The 27323-nt window shown below is 38.9% G+C and overlaps 4 protein-coding genes and 2 non-coding genes across 10 annotated transcripts; 1 reads left to right on the top strand and 5 right to left on the bottom strand.

Annotated features, from left to right (window-relative positions):
- Positions 1-76: 76 nt before the first annotated feature.
- On the bottom strand, positions 77-5004 carry LOC135629424 (pentatricopeptide repeat-containing protein At4g26680, mitochondrial-like). Of its 4 annotated transcripts, none has more exons than XM_065136741.1 (4): positions 2787-5004; positions 2088-2221; positions 1931-2012; positions 77-638 (listed from the first exon to the last, which is right to left on the bottom strand). In XM_065136741.1, the coding sequence occupies exon 1, from the start codon at positions 4918-4920 to the stop codon at positions 3349-3351; it is 1572 nt and encodes a 523-aa protein (XP_064992813.1). In that variant the 5' UTR covers positions 4921-5004; the 3' UTR covers positions 77-638; positions 1931-2012; positions 2088-2221; positions 2787-3348. The 4 variants fall into 4 exon arrangements, with proteins under 4 accessions (XP_064992813.1, XP_064992812.1, XP_064992815.1 ...); XM_065136740.1 differs by having other exon boundaries at positions 1931-1999; XM_065136743.1 differs by lacking the exon at positions 1931-2012.
- A 2376-nt stretch (positions 5005-7380) lies between these two features.
- LOC135630095 (small nucleolar RNA R16) lies at positions 7381-7467 on the bottom strand. The gene has a single exon (XR_010493620.1). It is a non-coding gene; the product is annotated as a small nucleolar RNA R16 (small nucleolar RNA).
- Positions 7468-7810: 343 nt separating this feature from the next.
- Positions 7811-7897, bottom strand: LOC135630094 (small nucleolar RNA R16). The gene has a single exon (XR_010493619.1). It is a non-coding gene; the product is annotated as a small nucleolar RNA R16 (small nucleolar RNA).
- Positions 7898-13676: 5779 nt separating this feature from the next.
- LOC135629048 (uncharacterized) lies at positions 13677-18406 on the top strand. The gene is made up of 6 exons (XM_065136177.1): positions 13677-14075; positions 15604-15730; positions 17299-17438; positions 17677-17739; positions 17883-17951; positions 18065-18406. The coding sequence occupies exons 1-6, from the start codon at positions 13896-13898 to the stop codon at positions 18134-18136; spliced, it is 651 nt and encodes a 216-aa protein (XP_064992249.1). The 5' UTR covers positions 13677-13895; the 3' UTR covers positions 18137-18406.
- Positions 18407-20166: 1760 nt separating this feature from the next.
- On the bottom strand, positions 20167-22335 carry LOC135628396 (galactomannan galactosyltransferase 1-like). Its single transcript, XM_065135021.1, has one exon. The coding sequence runs from the start codon at positions 21824-21826 to the stop codon at positions 20366-20368; it is 1461 nt and encodes a 486-aa protein (XP_064991093.1). The 5' UTR covers positions 21827-22335; the 3' UTR covers positions 20167-20365.
- A 145-nt stretch (positions 22336-22480) lies between these two features.
- LOC103987544 (elongation factor 1-delta 1) lies at positions 22481-26773 on the bottom strand. Of its 2 annotated transcripts, none has more exons than XM_065135022.1 (8): positions 26616-26773; positions 26018-26132; positions 25816-25932; positions 25661-25739; positions 25351-25471; positions 25046-25159; positions 24769-24930; positions 22481-22696 (listed from the first exon to the last, which is right to left on the bottom strand). In XM_065135022.1, coding segments are annotated over exons 2-8 (681 nt in total). In that variant the 5' UTR covers positions 26104-26132; positions 26616-26773; the 3' UTR covers positions 22481-22694. The 2 variants fall into 2 exon arrangements, with proteins under 2 accessions (XP_064991094.1, XP_064991095.1); XM_065135023.1 differs by having other exon boundaries at positions 26612-26769.
- Between the last annotated feature and the right edge of the window lie 550 nt (positions 26774-27323).

Raw genomic sequence — 27323 nt, 5'->3', positions numbered from 1 at the left:
ATGGTTTACTTGCATATCATCATCTTCCAAATTAAGACTAACATGAAAACACAAGCACAAAAGAAGAGAGAAACCATAGACCATAGAACATGTAGCAGCTTCCTTGAACATTTAACATTACATCTTATGTTTAAAGACAGCAGTGACCATCAATCGAATTTAAACTGTCAAAGCACCAACCCCAATTAAAAGGATTACTGCACATCGATCTACATTCCTCCCTCAAAACTCCATTGATAATAATAGTTCCATGACCTTTGAGAGCCGCCCAGTAGATGCCTAGACCATCAGCTCTGTTTTGGTACTTAGTCCTCCAAGTACTATTGCGAAAGATAATGCCTGGTCCTAACTCACATCAAACGATGGTATAGGATTTGTAGAGTAGAAACAAGACAGCTTTTATTAAGAACCACCTTAGGGCCTTGAGGATGATGTTGAGATGTTGTTAGATCTTGTGACTACTACTCCAAACATTAATGTTACTCAAGGGGTAATATTTGCAGAAATGGATGTTAAAATATACCTATGGCATGCCTTGTGATGGCCAAGTTGGGATCACCCTCTGAACCTTAAACATGAAAGATGTCGATGGAACTCTTCGATTGGAATCACCATCGCTGCAGCCATTACTATCAATGCTGCCAGAATAAAGAATAAAAAACACTGAGATGTTGTCCTACTATTCAGAAAAAGATGTGGTTGATATCATGATATGGTGCAATTGGAAGGTATATATATATATATATATATACATATATATATGAAGATTTATATACATGTGGTATAAATGAAGATTTGCGCTACCATCGGTATGGTATGGTATGTATGGTGTTTACCAGTCCAATATCTTACCAATACATGGACAAGGTAAACCACATGATGCCTCCAGTACAGGATAGTGCAGGCCCTGTACCAGAGTTTTTTTTGTTTCCTTTTAAATATTTTTCAGTATTTCTCAAAATTTGGCAGGTATTGATGTACCAACACTCAATACGCTGGTATGGACCTGTACAGTATTGGTCTGAAACTGTACTGTGAACCTTGGTACAAACCACTTCTTAGATAACATCCAGCTGACAAAATCCAGTAGCACATTTCCAAGGGAAGAAAGAACTAAATGCTAAAATTCTTTTAATGCCCTTAAATTAAATTTCCCTTGAATTAGAATTTTTCAGTTCATCCATTGTTAGATATCTGAAATATATCAACAAAGATTTGCAACACTTACATATGCACATGAACATGAGACTGTATTTCTGCCATTTTAGTTTTATGGATGGAGATGTGCAGTCCACATAATCTTAGGGTTCAATTGGTTGCCAGAAAAAGGATGGTGAAAAACCTTTTTTTCCATGGAAAACAAAAAAAAGTTGTCTGGATTGTAGGAAAAGGAAATGAAAACATCTTTCCTTCCTGTTTGGATTAGGTGTCATGAATAGATACAGAATTCTGAGACTCAGTTAAGAGGAGCAAAACAAAGGAGTGAATCAGGACTCATAAGCTTGCTTAGGCATAATATCTCCTGATGTAGTAAACTAGGTAGCAAGAATCTTGTATGTGTCCTGATGCACCTGCTTTACAATCTATGCAATTTCAAATCTTGATGCGGATCATGATTAATAGCATTTGTGTCATACATGCTCATAGTTGGAATCATAATTTCGTCCATCCTAATCCATATTATATAAATTGAGAAATATGGCACACTCCACGGAAATAGTTCAAAAGCTTATGACTTGTGTAAGTGGCTGAATGCAAACAAAATAAGAAAAGATTGTTAGAGAAAAAAAGGTTGCTTATCATTTTTCACTCGTCTTCTCCTAGCGCAAAACAAGTGTTGTCATTTGTGTTTGATGAAGAATACATATATGCTTAAGTACACCTACAAGTACACAAATAATATACACATGTAAACTTGCTTCCAACATACCTTTTAAACCTTACTGTTTCCTCAAACCTGAATTCTCCTATGTGCTACTTTGCTTTCCCCTTAATTTAGCTAGAAACAATCACTAAGAAATAAGAATCAATTGCCAAGGTAGCAAATACTTCTGAAATGATAACAAAATAACTTTAACATATTATACCTTCCATGTAGGGATCAAACATGAAGGGGATTTTACGTTCCTTTCCAGGCAGTTTCCTCCTTTGAAGTCGCAACTTCTTGGCCTTCACCAAAGGTCCTTCGTAGACTTCCAGCGTTTATTTTCACGTGTTCCAACTGTGTAAACAAGTACCACTTGATCAATTGCATTTATAGTTACAAAACAATATACACAATGACGTATTGAAATGATCAACGTAGCCTTTTTTAGATATATAACTTTTTTGCAAAGGCATTTCTGCACCTATGCAGTACTTCTATCAGCAACAAAGTACTGTAACTTAATTCTTAATCAAGTTAGGAAAACTTGCTAACTAGCCTAGATGCTCTGCTTCATGTCAGATGGATTAAAACTTTAACTTGAAACTCAGAGAAATCATAGAACATATTTGATAAGATCAGATAATTACATACATAAGTTGTCTCTTCTCGTAATAGTAACATTCATATGTGCCAGTGCTACCACAAAATTGCATGTAGTTTCTCAATGCTGATCCATGACAATAAATGGAAGTAGGGTAGCGAGAGACATGACATGAAAAGCACAGTTAAAAGATATAACGAGGAAAGAAGATATGGGAAAATTTTTGCATATGCAGCATATAAAAAAATCCTTTTATACATTCCTTTTATAAAACAAACATTAAGTTAGATGACAAAAGAGTCCCAAAAAGATTTTCACCTCTAATGAAATTCCTGAAGCTAGCTGAAAATCTTGCACAGAAGCAAATCATACATTATTTCCAGACAGATTTTATGAACAAGCTTGTCTCAAATCACAAGCTGATTCTACTCTAGCGGCCTAGCCAGAACAATGATAGAATTCTTGCTTTGCAGCAAATAATATTCTTTGTCCAGAAAGATGTGTAAGAACAAGCTTTCATCAGAGGATGGTCAATTCAAATCTTGCTGCAACAATGACATTTATCGTTGCTGCTTATAGCTTTGCTCCCTGCTCCTGAACACATCTTGCTTGAAATGAACACCTCAGAAAACAAATTGACCAGGATCTGAGCATTGAACAAGTTTTTTCTTCTCCAACCATGATATATAACTCACCTCCTCATGTAGGCTGTTAGAGTCTACGACATAAGATGTGGCAATATCAAACTATCAAGTCCACAGAAAAACTCCATGTATGTATCATCATCACCAAATATCTTCGAGAAATCATCGAAAATTATAAGATGTTGGGCCAAGTAGCTGTAAATCTCTTCTCAACCAAGCAAATTTGTTCCACTTCTTTATCCCATACACATCTTCTGTGCTTCAGTATCTGATATATCCAGCAACTTAGTTGTGTGTTCATTTTTGAAATAAACTTCAGGAATAAGTCTTGTCCCAACAACATCTAAGTGCAATTCAGTAACCAGGTGGGTCTTTCCAGAGCTATAAATCCCCTCGAAAACCTCAGTAAGCAGAGTCTCATCAGGTGCCATATATCTCCCCAACATTTCCTTCAACAACTCAACCGCGCCTTCATAGTCCTTGTTCTTGCAGAAGGTATATATCAACAGCCTAAATGTATCATTGTTTGGAGTACACCCGCTTCTCTTCATGGCCTTGTAAATATCAAGTGCCCGCTCAGAGTTTTGCCTCTTGCATTGTCCAGTAATGAGAGCAGCAAAAGTCGACGCATTTGGGACAAAATTCTTTTGATCGAGCACCTTCACTACATGGGCGGCCTTCTTTGTCTTCCCTTCATTGCAAAGCCCCAATATAAGAGCATTGTACGTTACAATGTCGACCTCAATACCATCTTTTACCATCTCCTCATAGAGCCTCGAGCCCATCTCGCTGTTGTTCATCTGACTATAACCATTTATCAAAGTGTTGTAGGTCACCGTGTTCGGCCTCACCTCGGCGGCTTTCATCTCCTGGAAAACCCTGTTAGCCTCATGCAACTTGCTTTCCTTACAGAACCCATGGATGAGAGTATTGTAGGTGATCACGTTCGGCTCCAAACCTTTACCGGCCATTGTGTTCTTGAGCTTCACAGCATGCCCCGTGACTCCATTTTTGCATTGAGCATCGATCAAGGTATTGAAGGAAGCAACGGTAGGAGTGAATCCCATCCCTTCCATTTTATCGAACAGGTCGAGAGCCTTCTCCAGCTTCCCCGAGTTACAGAGCGCGCGTATGGCCATGTTTAGGGTGTAGACGTTCGGCGAGATCCGACACCGATGCATCTCCCGGTAGAAGGCCAGCGCGACGTCAGCCCGCCCCAGATAGAGCAGCGAGCTCAAGAAGGCGTTGCAAGATTTGATCTTGGGGAGGAACCCGTAGTCCCGCATCAGCCGGAAGGTCTCGGTGGCCTTCCTGAGCTTGCGCTCGTGGGCATAGGCCTTGAACATGGCGTCGAACACGGCGGGCGTCGAGTCGCAGAGGCGATACGTGCGAAGCACCGCGTCGAAGAGCTCCGAGGTGGAGTTCTGGGTTCGGGGGATCAACGACTGGCGGAAGATGGACTCGGCGGCCTTGAAACGGCGGGATTTGGTGAGGATGTGGAGGACGATGGCGTGGGTGTCGAGGGAGTGGGAGGCGGGGGTGCCGTGGAGGAGGGTCCAGCGGTAGAACTCGAGGGAGAGGATAGGGTCGCAGCGAAGGCGGAGGAGGAGGTGCGCGGTGCGGAAGGGCGTGAGGGAGGGGGCGAGGGAGACGAGGGCGGGCCAATCGGCGCGTAGAAGGTGGCTGTGGGCAACGGCGACGAAGTCATGGTCGGAGCCGCGGGGGTCGGCGAGGGAGCGGTGAGGGATGGGGAGAGCGGAGGCGGCGGAGGAGGAGGACGAGAAGCGGCGACAAGCGAGATATCTCATGGAGGGTTTGATGCCCACCTTCTTTGCGTGTTGCCGTGGGTTCCAATTCGCGACTCAACAGGATCGAGGAGCGGATGAATGGAGCCAACACTTGTAATTTGCAACAGAACTCAGGCAGACTGAATCACCCCTGAAAGTTTCCATGGGGGTTGATGACTAAGGGCGTGACCTGGCATATATAGTATATCTCTCCTTGCTGATTCAGCCGTGACTAAGTTTTTCGAAATAGATAATCTTGATGGAATCTATCATGTTGTGTTGTTATCTTTATGGACATTAAAAAATAGACTGACTTCCAACGAAAAATCATCACTTAAAATCCATATATACTTTTTGTTGTAGATGTGTCAGATTGACTTTGTATAAGAGAAATAAATACTGTTCGATGAATCGCCCATAAGTTCTAATGCAGGCGAACATTGACCACCAAGTCATTCGTCCCTTATAAAAATGAATAGAAAAATTAAAAAAAAAAGAAAGATTAATAGGTATTATGAACAAACGGGAATTGACGGCAAAAAAAATTGACATTTAACATAATAATATCTTTGGATCAATATCAATTCATGCTTGATTGGTGTTAATTTTCAAGGTCAATGCATGAATTGTAACGTTAACAACATTCATGCAAATACACAGTTAGGAGAAGCAAATAAGTTATTCGATACATTTGAAAGAAAATGTAGTATATATGCTAAAAAATAATTTAAACAATGGTGGTATTAAGAAGAGTAATAAACATTTTTTACATGCCACAATTAAGGTGTTACCACTCCCAAAAGGAAAAATTATTCATGAACACAGCAGAACAGCCCCCACAGGAATCACCATCAGCACTAATCCATACAATATTGTCTTATTATAAACTTAATAAGTATTCATTACTCATCAAATAATGAAGCATTGCAGAGTCGAAATCCAACTCCAATGCAAATCATCCGCAAAATATATCTAACAAAATTTCCCTGATAAAATCAAATCCAGATCTTTGAGGGCACTTTCTGTTCTTGTTCTGCATAATCACTCATGAATGACCTATACATTCTGTCCGAGTACGAGTACGATGAAATGCCTTGAGGAAACTGCATGAGAATCCATCCTTAACAAGCAGACCCTGCAAACTCAGAATTTGGGCTGATTAGATCCATTATAATCCAGTAAAAAATATTGGAATTGTGTACTGAAGGTTCAAATTTCCTCTCAGATCCCTCAGAAGTATAATTTGATCATTGGAGACAATGACTCTGCACCAATTGCAGTTTATCATCCAGCATTGTAACATCCAAGTAGATTATTATTCAACTTGCAGGTTTGGCAAAACAGAAATTGCAGAACGTTCAATTCTTCAGTTTTTAATCACATTTTATCCTTGACTTCTTTTGCATCTCTTCTTAAACAATCTCCACATTGTTGAATACCAAATTAATTGCACAACCATAGTAATCATGTGTATGTTTTAGTAAAAAAATTAAAAAAAGAAACAGCAGCACACCTTGTCTAAAGGAAATAGCACCACTGACAAAAGAAAGGCACAGTCAGGACATGCAAGTTTCAATTAATCAGCCATCTGCGAGTGGATCTTTAAACATGTACTACATTATCAAACTTGGAAGTTCATCAGAAAGCATTAATTTTTCACGCATGGCAAAATGTATATCAATATGCAGCACAAGTATCTTCCAGGCTCATTTATTTGTAATAAAAAAACTTTACACCTAGTGTCCTAATATAAACTATAGCAGGAGAATTATGTGTAATCCTAAATATGTTTCCAACATAAATTCAAATTCACATTAAAGGAGTGCCAGATTCAACTCTAGAGAAGAGGCTTCAGCAATGCACAGAGACAAGTAAATAAATAAAAATGATTATCTTCAGAGTACATCATCTAAGACACTCCAAACCTCACTATCATAGCAACAGAAACGAATAAAAAAGTTGAAAAATCTACAGTATAAAAATTTAACTTGGAAGTAACATGAACAATTTGATTTTCAAAAACACAAATATTAAGTTTGATACCATTTTCCAAAGCATATCTACAGATCAACAAACAAAGACTCCCAAGAAACAAATAGATTAAAATACTAACATGTTGCCAAACTCAATTGTAACAAAATTCATTGACATAGGCTCAGAAGAAGTATTACAATCATAGAAATGCCTCATCTGTCGAGACATATAAGTAAATCTTCATCATAGCTAGTCTTGAAGCTGAACGTCAAAGAAAAGAAACCTTATATAAGCAAAAGCAAGAAAATTCTACCTAACAAAAATATATTTATAGTCAAGTACATTATGGAATACATCAATTTTGTAATTAATTGAAATAAAAGAATGACATTACAACTACTGTCAACAGTTGAACATATGTGAAAGCATATGCCACAATCATATATATGAACAGCTTGAACTGAAACTAGCAAACAAAGGTTGAAAAAGATAGTGGAAGCAAAAAAAAGTGGCATCAGATAATAAGCGGAGTTATAAGTCCACACCATGGTTCAGTGTGTAGGATAAGATTTCAAATTCACATCACTTGCCACCCACATACGAGAAAGTTAGATTTGAAAGCATCTATATTTTGAAGGTTTAAAAATCATAATAAACTCATCAAGAGTACACACGTTTGTATAACTAAATCATACTTGAGCTGGAATAGTGCAAAGCAAGCATAAGCACTACTCTAATGAATAAATCTGCATGACACAAGAAAAAAGCATCATATAGAATTCCTTTTACATTGAAAGAAACATAGTTCCGTTTTAATGGTGACAGCTTAGCACATTACAAACATTTGTACATATACTAAAGCATACATAAAATCAATCTTTGCAATGCCTAAAAAACGCAATTAACAGTAAAGTTAGCATAAGAAAAGATTGAAAGAGAGGGCATCAGATAATAAGCGGAGTTAATGGTCCACACCATGATTCAGTGTGTAGGATAAGATTTTAAATTCACATCATTTGCCACTCTCATGGGAGGAGGAAATTAGTGAAATCCTTATATCATATTGATGCTTGACAGGAATTTCGATCGGACCATTTGACACCAGAGCAACAACTAGACGCATGCAATGGGCTGGTAAGCCAACCATTTGTATTTCTGCACCCGTTATATCCCCTCAGATTCAAAGAACACCAGAGAGGAGGGTAACTGGTGCAATTTCAAGGATATCAAATCAAGGAAAACTAAACCTAATTCAAATGTAACAAAAATGTGGGTTGATATTGCTCAGAAGAATCACAACAAATCATACACACCAAGTGGATCTCATATGTCCAGACATAAAACAAAAAATTCTTCATCATAGCGCATCAACCACGACTATTAGATAAAAGTTAGATCTGTACCAACAAATAATACATGTAAAACTACAGTAATTGTGGAATCTCTCTCAGATGCCTTCAAGAGAAAGCATATAAGGATGCAGACATTCAACACGGCATCAGGTTCTGACCGCCCGTCTGCTTCTTCTCTCGTCATCGAGAGCAATAACTCGACAGAAAAAAAAAAAATCGAATTTTTATAGGAACTAACGGAAGAAAAAGCACGGGAAAGAGTGGAAGAAAAGGCGCAGTAGAGATCGACAAGAAGGGCGATGAAGTCCCTCTCAGATGCTTTCAAGGAAAAGCCTACGAGGACGCAGACATCCAACACGGCATCGGGTTCTGACCGCCCGTCTGCTTCTGTTCTCGTCATCAAGAGCGACAATTCGATCAAAACCACAGGATTTCGGTAGGAACAACGAATGGAACGGAGAAACAAGGGAACAAAAAAACCAGGCTCCAAGACGAGCGGAAAGGAGGCGGATGGAGCGATAGATCGAGCGAGGACGGAGGCGTACATTTTAATAGGGCTTCACTGGGGGGAAACCCTAAAGCACTATATATAAGGTTTCTTTATACTATCTTGGGTATGATGGGCTGTAGATGGGCCACTCTCTTTGGTGACGGCCCAGTTGTTTGCTTCCCACTTACAGTCAAACTGGTCAACGGATAGCACGGCACGATGACGAGATACGAAATCCTATATATAAAGCCCTAAGCACATAATGTCGGAACCGCAATAGAATTAGCAGGTCACATATACACATCGCATGGAGAAGGCCTTCTATAACTTTTTGCTGCCATTTGACCCACGCCGGGAATCGTTTACACAATGCATTCATTCTATCACAACTGCCACAGATCTCACAGTGTCTATGAATACATCCATGTAGATCAGTGAATAGGTTTTCGATCGAAACAAGAGTTAGAAGAGGGAGCATTAGCAATCCCCTCGTTGAGCTTTATACAACAGTTAAATCCTACGATTCAAAGGTGCAAATAGCATCGGTAGGAAGCAGTAGTTCAGCCAATGCTATAATAGTATTTCAATCCTTATACTTTAAAAATAAAATATTTCAATCCAATACTATTATAATATCTATACTTACGAAAGTAAAATATTTAACTATGATTCTTCTTACGTTATTAACTTCATCAACGAAAAAAATCATATATATTATCACATACAAAAATGACACGAATGAAAATGATAAAAATATAATATTTTTTTAATTATTAATTTTATATAAACTTCTCATACCTATCTCCTCCTCCTCTTCTCTTTTCAACATGCTCACTCATCACCCGTCGTATTCACTCATCCATTTATAGGTCAATCACTGCCTATAAACTCCTTCCTAAAATCTCTTACCCATCGCTCCGTCATGTCCAGGTGCAAACTATCACTCTTCGACAAAAATGCATAGGCCAGGATCCCTAGCACTCCATTGTCGTGGCTGCCACTATAAAACCTCACCTTAACGTTTGCTACTTCGTACTTTACCAACTTCATGAACCGCACCTCCTCCTCTCCTCTTTTTAACTTGCTCGCTCATCGAGGGCAACCAAGTGTGGTAGCAACGGGCTAGCAAGTTGGAAAGAGGAGGGGGAGAGAAAATTGAACAAAAAGTTTATATAAAATTAATAATTTAAAAAATAAAATTATGTTTTTATCTTTTTTATTCACGTCTTTTTGCACGTAATAATACATGAGATTTTTTTCATCGACGAAGTTAACGACATAAGGAGAATCGAGGTTTAATATTTCACTTTCATAAAGAAAAGAATCCCAATACTACTTTTTAAAGCATAAGGATTAAGATACTAATCATAGTTAACTATAGGAGGTAATATGTAATTACCCCTACGTAGCTTACATTCATTTGTAATCTCCCTGTTTTTAAGAAATTGCTCATAGCATGAACAGAATTGGATATATTGTAGAATCATATATTAAGACTCATTGTGAAGAAATTATATAAAACTAGAAGCAATTAAGCAACTACATTTTACAGCTCACCTTAGTTTTGGTGATGAAGACATGACTAACATAATAGTTGAGCATCATATTTATGTGAACCTTTCTTAACCTCGATAACTTGCTTAACCTTTCTTGGACCGAGAAGATCAAAGAATTTGCTACTTAATTCAAGTAGATTGTCTTGGTTCATCTGATATTACAATGATGATGAGATATACTTTAACCTATAGTGTGATTTTAATTGTACGGAATCAAGAGGAGAGCTCTATAGAAATGCATGTGAACCATTCTTTAACAGTAACAGGACAATTGGGGGAGGTATAGGCTTGCAATCTGCTACTGAACCTAGTTGGAACTGTTCTGATACTGCTAAAGAATGATTCTGCGAGAACCAAGTCCTACTAATACTGCTAAGAGGATTGTTGTATTCAAGAGACCTTCAAAGTGATCAACCTTATGGACATCTTGTACTGGGGCTCACACAATTGCCATTAGAACACATGATTTAGTTTGAGAAGGGTGTCATGCATTATTGAGTTTTGTAATGTCACCCCCTCACTAATCAGGTCTTCTTCTGAGGAGTTACTGAATAATTATTGTGCATATTTTGTGAAATTGATCCTAACATAGCTGGCAAGAATTATGATACTTTAATTGTCAATTTAGTTGGACTGGTGATTGAGAATCTGTAATTAATACATTGTCTATCAGTATAAGCTGGCTGTTTCAATAAAAAGCCAACTTTCTAATTAGTATTTGTTTTCAGGAGATTAGTCTCTATCTTTTTATTATTATCATATGAATTTCTCACAACTTTACTTTTTTATAAGCATTTGCAATTAAAAAAAATGCATTTCTCTTATGCTTGTTGTATGATTTTGAATCTTCACAACTGATATAAAAGCCTTAAGAACAAGGAAATAACATCAAAGGAGTATCTTAAACCAAATAAAACAGATCAGAATAAAAAAAGATCAGCATAATACAAGGAAAGGGATATGTTAAACTGAAGCAAGAGTCTATTGTGGCACTAAATCTTGACAATTCCATGGAGGAAAACACAGGAAATCCTTCCATCCTCTCTGATCTAGTGCTGTGATTTCCAAGCTCAAAAGATCCCATCCAATGTTATAGAAGATGGGACAGAGTACATCCATCAATGCACACCAGGAGAAATCCCATAAAACAGAACTAAGGTGAAAAGTTTGCCTTCAGCTGAGATCAGTGCCTATCAAGGCAAGCTACTACCATCTCTCTCGGTACCTCAGCCACCACTCTTCTCCCACATCCTTCCACAAGCTCCTCTATTTTCAGTCTCTCTGATTGCTTTTGCCACCCTCCTCCTTGGTTTTGCCAACCAGCCTGCAGGCCGCCAGATTTATGTCTTTCTCATCTCTTATGGATGGTCTACTTTGAGTCCTCGCAAGCTGAAAGATTCTAGTTTGCCACATGGTAAAACCAGTGACACAAGCCATGCTACCTCAAGTGGAGAAAAGGAGCAGCTTCCATCACCAGTCACTTTATTTCAAAAAGTTACATCGAAGAATGAAAGCCCATGCTGCTTACAAGAGCATAATAAAGTGTGCTGTAGGTCCTCAAAGAAGCTTGTAGAAGCCAAAAGAAAAGGGACAACTCACCATAATAAATTTGGACACACCATGCTCCCTGATTCCCTCCGAGACGAAGCAGAGTGAGAAGGGATACAGATATGCATCACTGCATCAAAGCTTGTTCAGCCAAATTTACCTTGCAGCTGAGTGACCAATTGAGTGGAATAGCTTCATGATGAGGAAAAAGATCTGAACTTTGTTGAGCAATGCTGTAACTTTGGAGATATATCAGTTTATCTTGGTTTATCGAACTGTCCTTTCAATGCTATTGCTTTAACAGTGGCTAGTCACATATTTCCTGTTATTGCATTGATTGAGTTTCTTTACCAGGAAGGAGACCATGCATAGTCTTTGACATGAACATATAAAAGCCTCATTTACACCATGCTGACAGCCTTAAATATGCCTGCAAGAAAAAATTTCTATTGTGTCAACTAAGATTCCAAACAAAGGCTACAGTCCTCAAAGCTGGTTCTAAATGTCATGCTTGTCAGAGATGAGAAGCTACCGATGAAATCATTGGGAGGGAACGGTAAAATGAAACACACAACAAATCTTGCCGAGAAGAAACGTTGGGATCCTACTTTGTGACTATAAGATGAGTAGATAGCCTTGAAAGGAGTGTTTTAGTGCTTGATGTCTCAGAGAGATGACAGAAGTCAAAAACAACTTGTCACTTCTGAAAGATGATGCTGAATCCTGTCAGGATATTGCTAGCTCCAATTAAAACAGTTTGTCTTTTCATGAAGACCTTGAATGAGAGAACACCTACCATTACTGGAATTCCCTACGGCCGAGGCTTGAATGCCAAATCCATGTCTGAATCATCTTCTTTACTGCTTTGCGTTCTGTGCTGGGAGTTTCCACTCGATGAATCAATGCCTAAGCAGAAAGCATTCATTTCCTATTTCCACGAGGGATGATGCATTTGGCTTCAAGTTATTCGCACAGTGGAAGGATGGGAAGCGAAGGATGGACGGTCGAGATTCCACGGCTGTGGCGGGAAAACCCGTAGTGGCGCCGCCCGTAGATATTTTTTTCCCGGGGTTCGTAGCTGGACGGCGGGTGTCGGACGGGGGAATATAAGTGATTATCCTGAGATCCACTTTGGACGTACCCATTGTGATGACGACTGAAGCGTCAGATGTGGGGCCCGATTGCACCGTCCTACTCGCCAATCAACGATCGAGTAACAAACTGGTCCTAAATTATTGGTGACAAGAAGGTATAACGAACCGCAAACGGACGCCTCTTCCACCGTCACGTGGAAGGAGGACGAGAGATAAGTTTACAACACCATATGGGTCCCACCTAACGGTGACTTCTCCGTCACCGTCCCCTGTTCGTCCTTCCCTTATTACCCTCGATAGGCCACCATATTGACATCATCACCATCCATTACGTATATGTGAATCTTTGCTTCGTCGTTGTTCTCAAATAAAAATTATAAATTATTTATATATAAATAAATAATACTGCATCTAATTGTTGAGCGCTTATTCGTTGACAAAAGATTTTCGATACATTTCTTATCCAAATCGGTTATTCAAAAATTTATATACTAAAATGAAATGTAAAAAATATAAAATACAGCTAAAAATTTGAAACAGATAATAAAAAGTCGAGCGGGTTCGAACCAGAAGAAGTATGGGTAAAATCGTCATTTTAGAAATATAACGCTCGTCCTCCGTAACCGCTATCTTCGAATCCGAGGAGCGCCGGGTTCACCACGCCCCTGCTATACGTGGCAGTACTCCATTGGTTCTACAGTGGTCGTCGGGATTCATGGCCCCGAAAGAGACGCACACGATAAAAGGTGAGAAAAGACGATGAGCGAAAAGAAAACTCGCTCACGCACACTCCGACACCGTCAATCTCTTTCAAATAATTCCCACCAAATTCTCTCTAATTGCTTCCAAAATTCCAACCTTTTATCGCAATGCTCGATCGCCGCATCCAATTTGGCGCCTGGATCTGATTCCTTGGATTTTTCCGACACTTTCTGGTGAAAATTGAGGTGGAGAGGAGCGGGGGGAGCGGGAGGGGTAATTAATGCTGGCGATGAGCGGCGGATGCCAACAGGGCTGCGGGGAGAGCAGCGAGGAGGAGCTATCGGTGCTTCCGCGGCACACTAAGGTGGTCGTGACCGGCAACAACCGCACCAAATCGGTTCTCGTCGGTCTCCAGGGGGTCGTCAAGAAGGCCGTCGGTCTCGGCGGATGGCATTGGCTGGTAAGTTGCCTTATTTGCTCGTTCCCGGTTGGATTCTGGGCTTCTCTGCAAGGAAAGATTGTTCTTTTCGGAGATTTTCAGTGGTGTTGGTGCTGAATTTTCTAGGGTTTCAGTCTCTACAACATTGGGGTTTCCTTTTTTTGCGTTTTAATTGTGCAATGTGGTCCAATTTAATGTATCTAGAGTTCGAATTGATGGGTCTTTTTCTTGTTTTCTAGTAGTAAGAAAAGGACACTTTGACCGTGTGGTTTCTGATAATGAAAATGATCGTTTCTGTTTGCCTCTTCTTTTCTTGTAATTAAAGCTGCATTTATGTAGGCAAATACAGATTTAGTGATTTAAGGTGGAGTTTGATCGAAAGATTAGGGTTCTTATATAACTTAAATTTGTTTGTATCATTTTTGGAATCTTTCGGTTTCTGCATGCGAAAGTTCTCTAATAAAATTTTACTGTTTCGTCTCTTTAACATTTCTATTTTATCTAAGAAGTTGTTAATTTTCTTCGATCTTAGTAATTATAATCGAAAATGCTCTGTTGGCTTTAAATGTGGACGGCACTTATGGCGAATTTTCTTCCGCTTTTTTTTTTTTTTCATTACATTCTCAGCAGATTAGTGGTTTGTGTTAGTAGATATGGAACTTTGAAAGGTGTAATTGGTTAATCACGATTGGTTTGTCAAATGCTATAACGACATTTTTTCTGTTTTTGGTAGATCTGAGGTTTAGTGTAATGATAAGTCAGTTCTTGTGGTTGGGCAGAGAAAGAAAAGGAAACGAAAAAGAGTTTGACTTTTTTATATAGAAATTAGTTTCTTATTTCATAGGAATTGTATTTTTTTAATTAAATTTATTAAATCAATATTCATTTGATATAAATATTCTTTGATCTGAACTTTCTTTTTTGGTCCCTTACATTATATATAATATATGCTACTTGCTAACTTTTCATCAGTATTCCTTATTTGGACCCTAAATTAATGTTTTTTTCCTGCATTACTTTGGATTTTATGTGCCCAAATTTGCAAGTTTTAATTGCTACTGATATCATCCATCTGAGTACATTATACACCAAATCTGAATGAACTCAGGTAGCAATTTCTGAAAATTATCTGATCATTGTAATCTGATTTTTCTGCTGCTTTGTTTGCATGATCCTGTTCTTATGCATATTTGTTCTCTTAGGATGAATCTACTTTTGCTGGCATAGTTGTCAAAATGGAAAATGAACTGGATTAATTACTTGACTGAAGATGTATGATGTTTTATGGAGAAAACATTATTGTTTATTAGTAGTTCTGATGCTCAGCAGGACATGAAGGCCTACTCCCTATCTTTCAGGGTTGCAGACTGAACTACTGTTCAGTTTAGCTTAAAGCTTTTACTCTAAGTTTGATCATTTGCTAATTGTTTATGTATCTATTCTTTTCTTCCTAATTGTGGTCAGCTTAGATGAAATCATGTGATAGATATCACATTCTGTGTTTTAGTATGAAGTAATATAATTCTAATTATTTCCCATGAAATTTCAGGTTCTTACTAATGGTATTGAAGTGAAACTGCAAAGAAATGCTCTCAGTGTGATTGAAGCCCCTACTGGCCATGAGGATGATGATGAGACTGAATGTGACAACATGCAATGGAATGGTTCAGATATGGGTAAGCTTACTATTGGCCAAGTATGTATCAATTATATTTTTTATTTCCTTTCTTCAATTAAAAATGTACCATTTACCAACCATTGATTATGTAGGACCAATTGAGGAGATACAGTGATCTGTATTATCTTTTAGGTCGAACAAGCTGATGGTTTCAATTTCTCCACAAGATCATGTATTAACTACATCTTCTTGCATTAAGTAGCTAAGTTGTTTGTTTGTTCAGTTTTGCCCTGGTCTTCCTTTTCCCCATTCTTTGGCCTTCTGTGCTTTGTATAAGAGAGAATTTGTAACTGTGTCACAGGATATGGCTTCCAAATAACTGTTATATATTGCAGCGAGTAGGAAAAGATTCGTCTTTCCAACAAATGTTGTATGTTGCTGACTGACTGGTCAAAGACTAAATTGTATTTACAAATTTTGATAATTTTGGGTTTCTTCATATCTATCCTTTAGGAGTTCCTATATAGCATATTAGCTCCAAATTTTAAGGTGGCATATATATCCCTTCAAATATTTAGTTATTCCATATATTCTTCAAATTTAATTCTTCCAAATGTGCTATCCCTGTTAGCATTCCTCTAATAAACTCAGGTTAGCCATTGTTGACCAGGGTTACCGATGAGTTCAAAAAAAGTATTAAAATTTTTTAATAACTAAAATGCCCATTACATTTTCACCTCCTCAATTCCTAAACTTAAATTTAATGAATATATACAAAAACTACTAATTTAGGAGGTATATAATTTTTTTTTTAGAGGTAGCAGTGTTGATTGGAGTTTTAACATTATTATGAAAACGGTCTGACTAATGGAGATCAACCATACTGATATATCTGCATGTTTTTGAGTTTTGTTAGGACATACGATAAACTTAAATTTAGATGGGCAAATACCAAAGATACTAATTTTGGAATGATATACATATAATTTTGTCATTTTCTTTTGGACTTTCTATAGAAGTGCAACTTCATTATTGAATCTGAGTCTCTTTTTTCCTCATTGTAATAGAGTAAGTGTTGTTGTAGTACACTAGAGCATGATTATGTAGAAACTATTTTTGAGGTTGATAGTATATATCCATGTTCTTCAGGAACATGATAATACACTAAGTATTATGCTGCGGTTTTATTTTAAGATGACCATGTGGTCTTTAGGTAACTTTGAAGGATGTTCCCTGACTCGATTTGCTAGTAGGTTCTATTATGAGGCTTCATGTTACTGATGTACATAACTTACACAACCTACTTTCCATATATGTGTTAAAATACTCTTTCATTAGCTAAATATAGCCAAGGTCGAGTTTCAATTAGTAAAAAAATTCAATTTTGCATTTCAGCACTTTTTTATAGTTTTTTTTCTTTTAAAATAGGAATGCACTTATGATTCAGGCTGTGAAAAATCCATGTTTTGTTAGTACATCCTGATATATAGGAAGTTTCTTTTATAATAAAGTATCATTGTTGCTGAGATGGGATATGCTTGTCTAAAGGCACCTATTACTACTTTGATCAGGGCTTCTGGCATGGTTTCATCATATTTAATTTTTTTTCGCAATCACTTTTTGCAGTGTCTGATGATATGCAATTGCAAAAGCCACACAAGTCAAGGGTTAGGCATCACAAGGGATCGTCTAACAAATCCTTGAGCCGGTCTCTGTCTTGTGATTCACATTCTAAGGGATCTGTTACATCTTCCAGGAGTATAACTGTAAGTTTATATGAACAACTGCAGCGTGAACAGTGTTATGGGCTGGCTCTATTAGACATGATTCAGCATTTGGGTCTTGGTACCTGACATGTTATAGAATGCCTTACAAGTGTTTCTGGGTTGTGCCATTATTGATTGTTATCCTTTGGGTTGCTTTGGTGTGCAAACTTAATGTCAGGATCACTTAAAATGTACCTTGGTGTAACTAATGAAGAGATGCTCTCTGTGGTTGGTGCAGAAAGTTGACCTGAGCAAGCTAGAAACAAGAGCATTATGGAGATATTGGCGTCATTTTAATCTTGTAAGTTAATCTTTACGCAATCTTTTTGTGGTTAACTTTTATATGTATCAGATTTCTCTTGTTGGTGCCGATATGATGATTTTTTCTTCCAGCATATCCTTTTCTTTGTTTTATCTAACTCACGTGCTTTCGGTCTGCATCAGGTGGATGCCAGTCCTAACCCTTCTAAGGAGCAACTAATTGATGTAGTCCAGAGGCATTTTATGTCACAGGCAAGTCTAGTATTTTCGTGTGTGTGTGCATTTGTAATAATAAATTTTATCAAAAAACCAAAAAAGTTGACAATGGATTCTGTGAACCCAATTGCTTGTTGTTTATCCTGAAGCAATTGGATGAGTTGCAGGTTATTGTAGGATTTGTGCAGGCTGCAAAGAGGCTGAAGACTGTCTGCACTTGAACTTGCAAGGGTTTTCTACATTCATGCTAACTTTTGCTGTTTGCAGCCACATTATGTAACATATGTATGTTAGAGCGTGGATGTTGCAACAAACTTGGATGTTAGTTTGGGTAGCTAGAAATTTGTGTCATCCCTATAATGTAGATATGTTTTCTGGTAAGCATCATGCAGCCATCATGGTTCTGAACATTACCAATGATGCACTGCTGACTATGAGGAAGGAATGCATGTTTTCCTTTTAGGTGATAAATCTTATAACTATTAGCAGAAGTTGAAGTTAATGCACGAGTGATGTAGCTTTCGAAGGAATTATGCTGTGGGTCATCACCTGATCGTAGCTGAGACAATGTGATTTCTGCATCCCTCCTATTTGGGGGACCTTTTCTTCCACTTCCAGCTAGGATTTGAACATCTACTTTGTAACAAAACATATTCGTCTTACTTGAGCTTTTCCTATGTTTTATTGTTGAGGTTTTTAGTCAATTTATCTATTTAACAAATATAGTGTTAATTATAGTTTATTCTTTATCATTAGTTATTTTTAGTATTTTGATTATTATATTTTTAAAAATTATATTAATATTTTTATAGTTACAAAAGTGAATATTTATCTTAACGATGTTAGTTTTATCTATGAAAATATAAAAATAAATGATAAAAGATAATTTGAATGTTTAGTCGATGGTGGCAAATAGTGGTGTCGTTGGTTTTTGATAATAATAAGGTTCGTTCTCAGTACGATGTCACTTGCTTTCATGAGGAATATGTTGTATGATCTTATCATTGCTCATCTTGTGTCGTTTTACATCTTGTGTCGAGCGACAATTGTGTCGGCTTAACAATTGAGTTAGTGTTAATGTATATGGTGGTGGTCGTCACAACGTCTATGGCAAAGATGGGCCACCTCGTTGCTAACCCATTGGGTGGATCCTAGCTCCAGGTCTAGGTTGGGATTTGCGCAACAGGTTAGTGGTGACATGGCCATCATCTTTGTTGTAGATGTTGCAATTGCCACCACCATCAATGTTGATGCATATGCATAGCGACATGGGGCGGGCAATAGCGAGGGGAGCGACAGGAGCTTCGACAACCCTAACTTCGGTTGAGGTTGGGAACCACCCAACGGATTAGCGACGAGGTGATCACCACCATTTGCATTGATGTTGATGTGATTGCTAAGCAATGACTCAAGGCGGGTGATAGTAGGGGGAGCGATAGAAGTTGCATTGACCTTAGCTTCAGTTGAAGCTAGGATTCACCCAATGGGTTAGCGACGAGGCGACTACCAACGTCGTCGAAAATGTCGTAGTAGCCACCATCATCTGCATTAACACCAGCGTAGTTGTCGCTCAGTAATTGTGTCAGCATCGATGTAAATGCAGAACGGTGCGGGGCGAGCGATGAGAGGTCGGCACAGGGTGAGTGGTGGCGAGTGCATCGTGGTGAGAGAGGACCTTATCGTTATTGTTATTGGAGACGGTCAAGCAATTACGTCGATGTCAATGCCAACGATACCATTATCTGTCATCAAATATTAAATTATTTTTTATATTTTTATCGATAAAATTGATAATTTTAGTATAGATAGACCTAGATATTTTACTAATGGTGTTTGCTGCTAACTTGCAATCGTCATGTTTCCTTTTTGTTTATTACATAGTGCTTCTCAGAACTTGCAATCCTTAATACAATTATCACAATTTGATCTTGAGCAATTAAACTATGATTTAACCTTCACGATAGAAATTGGATGCAGTCCATGAAGGCAGGATGTAGCGAACTATTTGTAATCTGATTTTAATTATTGGTGCCAGTCCATGAAGAGAATGGTGAAGGAAGAGAGGAAGAAGAGTCGAAAAGAAAAGGAGATGGTGGAGGAAGGGGAGAGCATGGTTATGAATGTTTTGGATAGAAAATGAAAGGTGTACAATCATTCAAACAAAAGGAGGATTTAACCTATGGAATTACTTGTTTTTTCTTTAATCTCATTACAAATTCCATTGCAATAATGGTTCATTATATATACATCCTTGGCTTACAATTATAATTGGATCTATTGATGTGTTGTGATTACATCATTAAGAAAAAAATAGTTGATATCAAAGTGACATGAAATCTTCTTTTTTTTGTACAATACAATCACATTTGGGCGATTACCACGGAAGGCCTCAGACGTACAAATCACGTGACGGCCGTACGACGCGGAGTCTCTTGGCGAACCGCGCGCCATCACCGGCCACCGCGCGAGGAGGCTGGGTAACCGAACGGCAGCGAACGGATGGACGCCGAGTCGTTGAGATTCGTGTGGCCGAAGCCGTACGCCCGCAGGACCTGGTCGTCGGCGAAGTTGAGCGCGCGCGCCATGCCGTCCACGCACCCCTGCCAAGTGTACGCCGGGTTGTGGTCGCCGCCGCAGGGCTGGCAACCCGTGAAGTGCGTCACGAAGGACCGCCGCTTCCTCGGCCACCGCTTGCCACTCCCCTTCTCCCCCCCGCCGCCGGCGGCCGCGTCGAGGTAACGGCTCCTCGTCTCCCCGTAGCTCCCGGCCTCCTTCTCGGCGTGCCTCCGCCGGAGCACGGCGTCCCGCCGCTCCATCTCGGCGTACGCCGCCGCTACGTCCTCCAGGCGCCCCACGATGGGCTCCCAGTACCCGTGCAGGTCGTACGCGCTCTCCAGGTGCACCTTATCGCGCCAGCGGCGCTGCTCCTTGGCCAGGAGGTGGACGAGAGCGGACTGGTCGTCGGCGAAGGATGTGAGCTTGCCGCGGATCTCCGCGTCGAGGATCCGGCCCCACTTGCCATGGTGTGGGGTCTGGGGACCCATGCTGGCCCAGGCGTCGAGAAAGTCGAGGCCCCACTGGGAGTTTCGGAGGAGGAAGACACCGGCGTTGAGGCCCACCCAGTCGCGGGCGGTGTACACCATGTACGGCCAACCGGGAACCACGAAGTGGTGCGCCCGGTAGCGGTGGAGCGGGGGACGGAACTCCATGTCGGTGAAGGCCGCGTCCTGGTCCACCCACCACACCCATTCCGACTCCGGGTGAGCCACCATGGCGGCGCGAACCAACGGGATCTTGGCCCAGCACCCGGGCATCTCTGGGTGGAGGAGGGCGGTGTTGTAGAACAGATCGTAGCCGTGGAGGCGGCAGTAGTCGGCCTTGTTCTTATAGAAACGGAGGAGCAGGTGGTCACCTCCCGGGTTGGGGCACCGCCCCGGCGGCGATCCGGTCACCATGACGACCCGGTCCGGGGTGGCCAGCGACGGGTTGAGGCGGAGCCATTCGCGGCGCTTGGAGTCCCAGTTGGTGATGGGGCGGTCGATGGTGTAGGACAGGGAGGGGTCGTCATAGAAGGTGGCGCGTGTGGAACGCCGCCGATCGTGGTCCTTCCGGGAGTCGCGGCGGTGGCTGACGGTGGAGAGAGGAGGCCTCGGAGCGGTGGTGGCCACAGGAAGAGGCCGACGAGGGATACTAGGCACGAGAGGAGGCCGATGATGGATGATGGTAGGGAGGGGGGTGGGGATGGGGTTCGGCAGGTCGGTGCAGAGGGAGGAGGAGAGGGCGGAGACGGAGAAGAGGAGAGCGACGCCGGCGCCGAAGAAGAATAAGAGAAGGCGCTCAGCGACGAGCAAGGTGACGGATGAAAGTAGGAAGGACTTCTTTCGAAGGGGAGTCTCGTCCTCTGTTTGCATGTTGTCTTCTACGAGAGAGAGGCATGCAATCCATGGAGGATGAGGAGAAGAAAGAGACACTTCAAGTACGTGCGTGGCACGTGTGCTTCGGGAAACGGGAGAGTACGCGTTCGTACGCGCATGAATGAGCCTTTCTCAATTAAAAATAATAAATATTTAAATTAAAACAAAGAATTGGTACAATAAATGCGTTCACAAAATAGTATATATCATCACAAGATTCATCAACAAAGAAGATGATTGGTTCAACAGTAACAATAAAACCCATAAATCCCTCCCTAATTATTTGGGATTGGCTCAATAGATCAATCTAATAAAAAAATTTATATATTTAATTAAATTAAAAACATTTAAATTTGTATGTAAAGTTAAAAAGAATAATTCAGATATCATAGCATGCTACTTTCATGAGTTGCTCCAATGTAAACTACATCATATTCTTTAAACAAGCATGACAGGGCAAAGAATCTTAACTTGTCGATCCAAATATATAATAAAACCATTATAGAAATAATGGGAATAAATATATTATTGCATGAGGAGATGAAAACATAAATTAAATTTATTTTTAAATTTATTTTTTCAAGGCATATCGATCAAACAATTAACACAACCAACACCACCATCAGCATAAAAAGCAGTAACAACAAAGTATAATAAAGAGGGGGTTTGATAAACTCATAGGACCAGATATGATAACCGCAGTGTTTCATAAATGTCTATCAGAGCATGTTCCAGAAAAATAATAACTTATTTTTTTACCTAGGAAAAAGAATTGGAGCTCAGCTACAGGATCACCAGCCAAGATTACTTCAGACATGTGAAACCAGGGCCTTTTAAGTGTCTCCAAGGCAACAAAACAACAGTCCTCTGACAAATATGAACATCTTAAGTTAATTTCATGGCACAATACAGAACAAAGTACAAATAATAAACTAAGGACAGGCATACAAGAAACAGAAACTGGCATGCATCTCTGAAAAAAGATATGGCAACCTCCCAAGTCGATAGATGCAATATAAGGTAGTGCAACCAACTACACAGAAATAACCAGATCAACCAACTACATAAGCCACAAAAGTACAACAGTCCATCATGGAAACTATGAGACCAAAATTCTTGAACATACCAATCATATGCACAGCATGGCGCTTGGGTACTTTTTGTATACAGGTTTGATACTTTAGAACTGTCAAGCACTTTGTTACTTCAAAATAGGTTATCACCTCTTCTGAGGACCTTGTTTTTTTTTATTTTGGTGTCAGACCATTTGATGATGAACAGGATGGACATATGATTTTTGAAAAATAAAATAAAATTGATGCTTGTATGGAGAATCAGATTATGATTGCATAATTTAGTTGACTCTCTCAGAAACTTTTATTTTACCTTCCATACATCACTGCATAATTATGTCATTAAAAAAATAGCTTCTCAATAATAAGTTAATTATACACTTTGTTAAAGGTTTATATACAATGAATGCAATTAGCTTTGAAAAATTTTCTATTGTTGTATCTTTGCCATACTGTCATTCAAAATTTGAAAAGTTGAAGCATCAAAATCATGCATCCCATATCTGTATCTGTGATTCACAGCTTGGAACAAAACCTACGCTAGGTAAGAATTTTTAGGCTTGTGCAAAACATAAACCTAACTGCTTGGCCGAAGAAAAATACCATAGCTGATGCCATTTATGAAAGAAATACTAATAAAAGCACAACTTTCAGCTATGTTTTTTACAGCTAATTATAAGATGGTTGATAATCTCAATGTCATTTTTGGATAATACCACAACTTATAACACATTCCCATCTAAGAAATGGTATATTCAGAAGAGTATAGCCTGATAATTGCATTTTATAGCTTACTAAATAAAAATATAGTCCAAAAGCTTGAGAATTTAGCATAAAATCATTTCGACATCAACTGATGAAATATCAACTTAGAAGACCTTGATCTTATTTAAGAAATAAAAATCATAACTCTGTTCCCAAGTATTCAGAAAGATAAAGGACATGTGCCAAAGTTGAATACCATCAAGATCTTGCAGTAGTTTCAAAAGCACTCCTTATATATATATCAAGAATAAAATGATTAACAAACAATTCATCGCCTATTAAAAAATCAGGGCAAAGGTTAAAGGTGAGAAGTGGCATGCAAACAGAAGGATATAACACTATAATGATATTGGAAAAAGGTACAAAGAAGTCTTAAAAATGAACTAAACAGTACCAAAAAAAAGATTTTTCTCGATAGAATGATCATTATTTTTGGTACATTTTATAAATAAAAGGGGTAAGAAATTCCAGTTTTAAGAGTATGAATTTTTTTTAATACAAAAAGTCATGCGAAAAAGAAGTTGAACTAGAGAAAGAATCACATTTCGAAAATAAAAAAATTATTTACTCCCTCAATGAAACTTTATATGGGTAAAAAATAGTGGACCAAGAACTGTGGCATGGGTTTTAAATAAATTGTATGAACAAACAGAAGTTATTGTCATGGATTGGACAACATTTTTCATTCACACGTTGGCTCAAAAAATCTTGCAGGATGGTTCCATAACAGGTAGTGACAAAATGTGAGGTGAAAGGCCATGGTAAAAATAATGCCCACCAGTTTAAATAGTCTTGATACTAACAGAAGTTATTGGTTCAAGATATTTGACTTTCAAGTCAAAAAATTGAATTTAGATGAGGAGAACTAAAGGTATTCAAAGCAGCTAAATAACAGCTCAATTATTGCAACTGAAAATAAGATTGTAGGCAGATATTTTGGTCGGACAACATTGACACATTAACATAACATAAAAATTCCCTTACGAAGAAAATTTTCCGGGGCAAATAAACCTTTTCGCCTATAAAGGATAGTTTAATCATATTTCGAAAGTGGCAATAAGAGATGGATGCACAGAGCACAATTACAAATTAAGCACTTACATATTTTGTTGAATGCCACAATATCACAGCTCTGGATGTACTCATTTGCTGGTTCAACCAAGAGATAGTCCTCAATAATGTTGTCAACAGAGACCAAGTCATCCACAATAGTCAACATGATCTGCAATTTTTTGATACCATACCCAACTGGGGCAAGTTTTGCTGCATGTTCAACAAGATATGATCAGATTAAGACAGAAATGTGCTTCCTAAATACTGAATTAAAGTGAAATGACAAATTTAGCTCAGTGCTGTTTGAGAGAAATGGGCTACATACAGGCTCCCCAAAGCAAACCTTCCATCTTGACACTCCTTACAGCTTCTTCAAGCTTTTGCATGTCTGTTTCATCATCCCATGGTTTTACATCAAGAAGTACTGAAGACTTTCCAGCTGCACATGGGAAAAGATCCTCAGCTAAGACAATGTTTATGATGAGAATATAACAACCAAAATGTATATGTTCATGCTCACAAAATTCAAGGAAAAAACACAACAAGCATGTTTGACAGCCAAAATGCATGCCATGAAACAGAAGCCAACATAACTATAAAAATGCACACTTGAAAATGTATCCAACTTACATTCTTTCTTCTTTCCAGATGCTTTGACAGCTGCTGCACGCTCTTCAGCTGCCTTCTTTTCCTCTTCAGTCTCTTCACCAAACAAATCCATGTCATCATCATCATCCTCCGCTGCTGAGGCCTGAATTTTCAGATCACAATTAGAAAATTAACTCATCAAGTAACTTATCATATTATATATAGAACATTGGACGTACGACAATTTTGAATAGTGTCGTGCAATTTGCATTCATAGAAAAATATGCTAAAGCAATGTAACGAAACCAGTAAAATACTATGCACTACAAGCTATTTAAAATTCAAATGTCACCTTGCCACCAGCAACACGGGAGCATGGGGCCTCCTCAAATGATTCAATCTTCACACCATTGCCTTCCTCAGAGATACCACTGATCACATCACATAGGTCAACAACAGGCGATGATCAATACATTCAGATTGAACAAAACCAAGACAAGCACATACCACAACTTGAGAAGAGCATCAATGTGGTTATACCACCTAGCTACATTGATATAGTCCGAAGACAGAGCTGCATTAAGTGCACCATACACAGCAATATCATCATTTGAAGCTTGGTAACTGAAACAAACCCAAGCGAATATGAGATACCATGATCAAAGCAGCAGATATTTATCAGCAGGAACCAAAGCATCCAAACACCTACCCAGTAATATAACTGCGGGTAAGAAGATAGTCATTGAGTTTCTGGAGGCCAGACGCACCATTGAGATTGTGGAAAACAACAGCCATTGCTTTCAAATAAATAAATATCCCGCCTCCTGCAGGTACAAGATGGAAAGATCTAAGTTTGGGTATTCCAACGTATAACATCATCAGTTTCACAACCACAGTGCTAAAATTTCAATAAAACAATCACAATATGAGATAGAACAAGATGTCACTATAGTAAATTATTAGCCCACTTTTAAGTGAAGGAAAAAAAGAGACATTTAAGTGTTTTAAAGAAAAAAAGCTACCAACTTTGCTAAAAGAATGATCCAATTAAAACCAAATACATCTTCACACAAGTAAACCACTACGGAAAAGATGGGGGTTTGTTCTATCGAATCAATAGTCGACCACAAACACAAATGGAATGGATAACACAATATTGCAGTAAAAAATAAGGTCCTCATCGGCAATAGCATAGTCGACGCCCAGAGATAGGCAGCAAAACCCAATGAGATCCATCCATAACAAAAGGGAACAAAACTACAGATCTAATCCTGGCAGGAGAATCATCATGCAATTGAACAACCTACAAGAAACAGGTGACGCGAATCGGAGATGAGCTTTAGGGCTTGAAAGAAGTGAGCGAGCGAGGGAGAGGGCAATGGGACGCGGAGGGGAAGCGATCCAGCGTCTTCTACTTAAAAGAGGGCGAACCCTAAATATCACCGAATCGAGCCACAACCGGTCCAGCCGGCTGCATTCGAGCGCTTTCTATTTACGACTCCCAACCGGTCCGGCTCACATGATGTGGGCTACCTCAGGATGGGCCCAGCCTATAAGCCACCACCGACCGTGCCAACTCATAAGCTGGAGAGAGAGAGAGAGAGAGAGAGAGAGAGAGAGGTGGAGGGGTTGATAAGACTTAAAATGGGATTATTATAAATAAGTGTAAAATAATTAGATTAATCATTACTTTCATTTGTTACATCCATAATCTCATGATATTGAATATGTGTATATACATCTATTTATTTACCTATTTCTTATTTATTTATTTGTTCTTGTATAATATATAAAATGATGGACTTTCAAGTTGCTAGAGTTTGAGATGATGAATAATAATAACGAGATGGGTAGTTTTTGAATAAATTCTTATTTCTCCTCCTTATTAAGGTTTTTTTTTCAAGATGAGATTAGAACTTATTTTGAGTCATCATTAATCATGTTAAATATATTTTAGAAACATATCAACAATACTACAACACCATATGATCGACATATTAATACTACGTGATTAA

Source organism: Musa acuminata, chromosome BXJ3-1, assembly GCF_036884655.1.
Source record: "Musa acuminata AAA Group cultivar baxijiao chromosome BXJ3-1, Cavendish_Baxijiao_AAA, whole genome shotgun sequence".
In the NCBI taxonomy this organism is placed as follows: Eukaryota; Viridiplantae; Streptophyta; class Magnoliopsida; order Zingiberales; family Musaceae; genus Musa; species Musa acuminata.
This window is presented reverse-complemented; position numbering and strand designations above follow the sequence as displayed.

Bases quoted from the DNA above. Each gene is read 5' to 3' on its own strand.
- LOC135629424 (XM_065136741.1), bottom strand. From the start codon at position 4,920: ATGAGATATCTCGCTTGTCGCCGCTTCTCGTCCTCCTCCTCCGCCGCC.
- LOC135629048 (XM_065136177.1), top strand. From the start codon at position 13,896: ATGCTGGCGATGAGCGGCGGATGCCAACAGGGCTGCGGGGAGAGCAGC. The intron at 17,439-17,676 runs GTAAGTTTATAT...TGGTTGGTGCAG, and splicing joins CATCTTCCAGGAGTATAACT to AAAGTTGACCTGAGCAAGCT. The intron at 17,952-18,064 runs GCAAGTCTAGTA...TTTATCCTGAAG, and splicing joins AGAGGCATTTTATGTCACAG to CAATTGGATGAGTTGCAGGT.
- LOC135628396 (XM_065135021.1), bottom strand. From the start codon at position 21,826: ATGCAAACAGAGGACGAGACTCCCCTTCGAAAGAAGTCCTTCCTACTT.
- LOC103987544 (XM_065135022.1), bottom strand. From the start codon at position 26,103: ATGGCTGTTGTTTTCCACAATCTCAATGGTGCGTCTGGCCTCCAGAAA. The intron at 25,740-25,815 runs GTATGTGCTTGT...TGATGTGATCAG, and splicing joins GATGCTCTTCTCAAGTTGTG to TGGTATCTCTGAGGAAGGCA. The intron at 25,160-25,350 runs GTAAGTTGGATA...TCCCATGTGCAG, and splicing joins ATCTGGAAAGAAGAAAGAAT to CTGGAAAGTCTTCAGTACTT.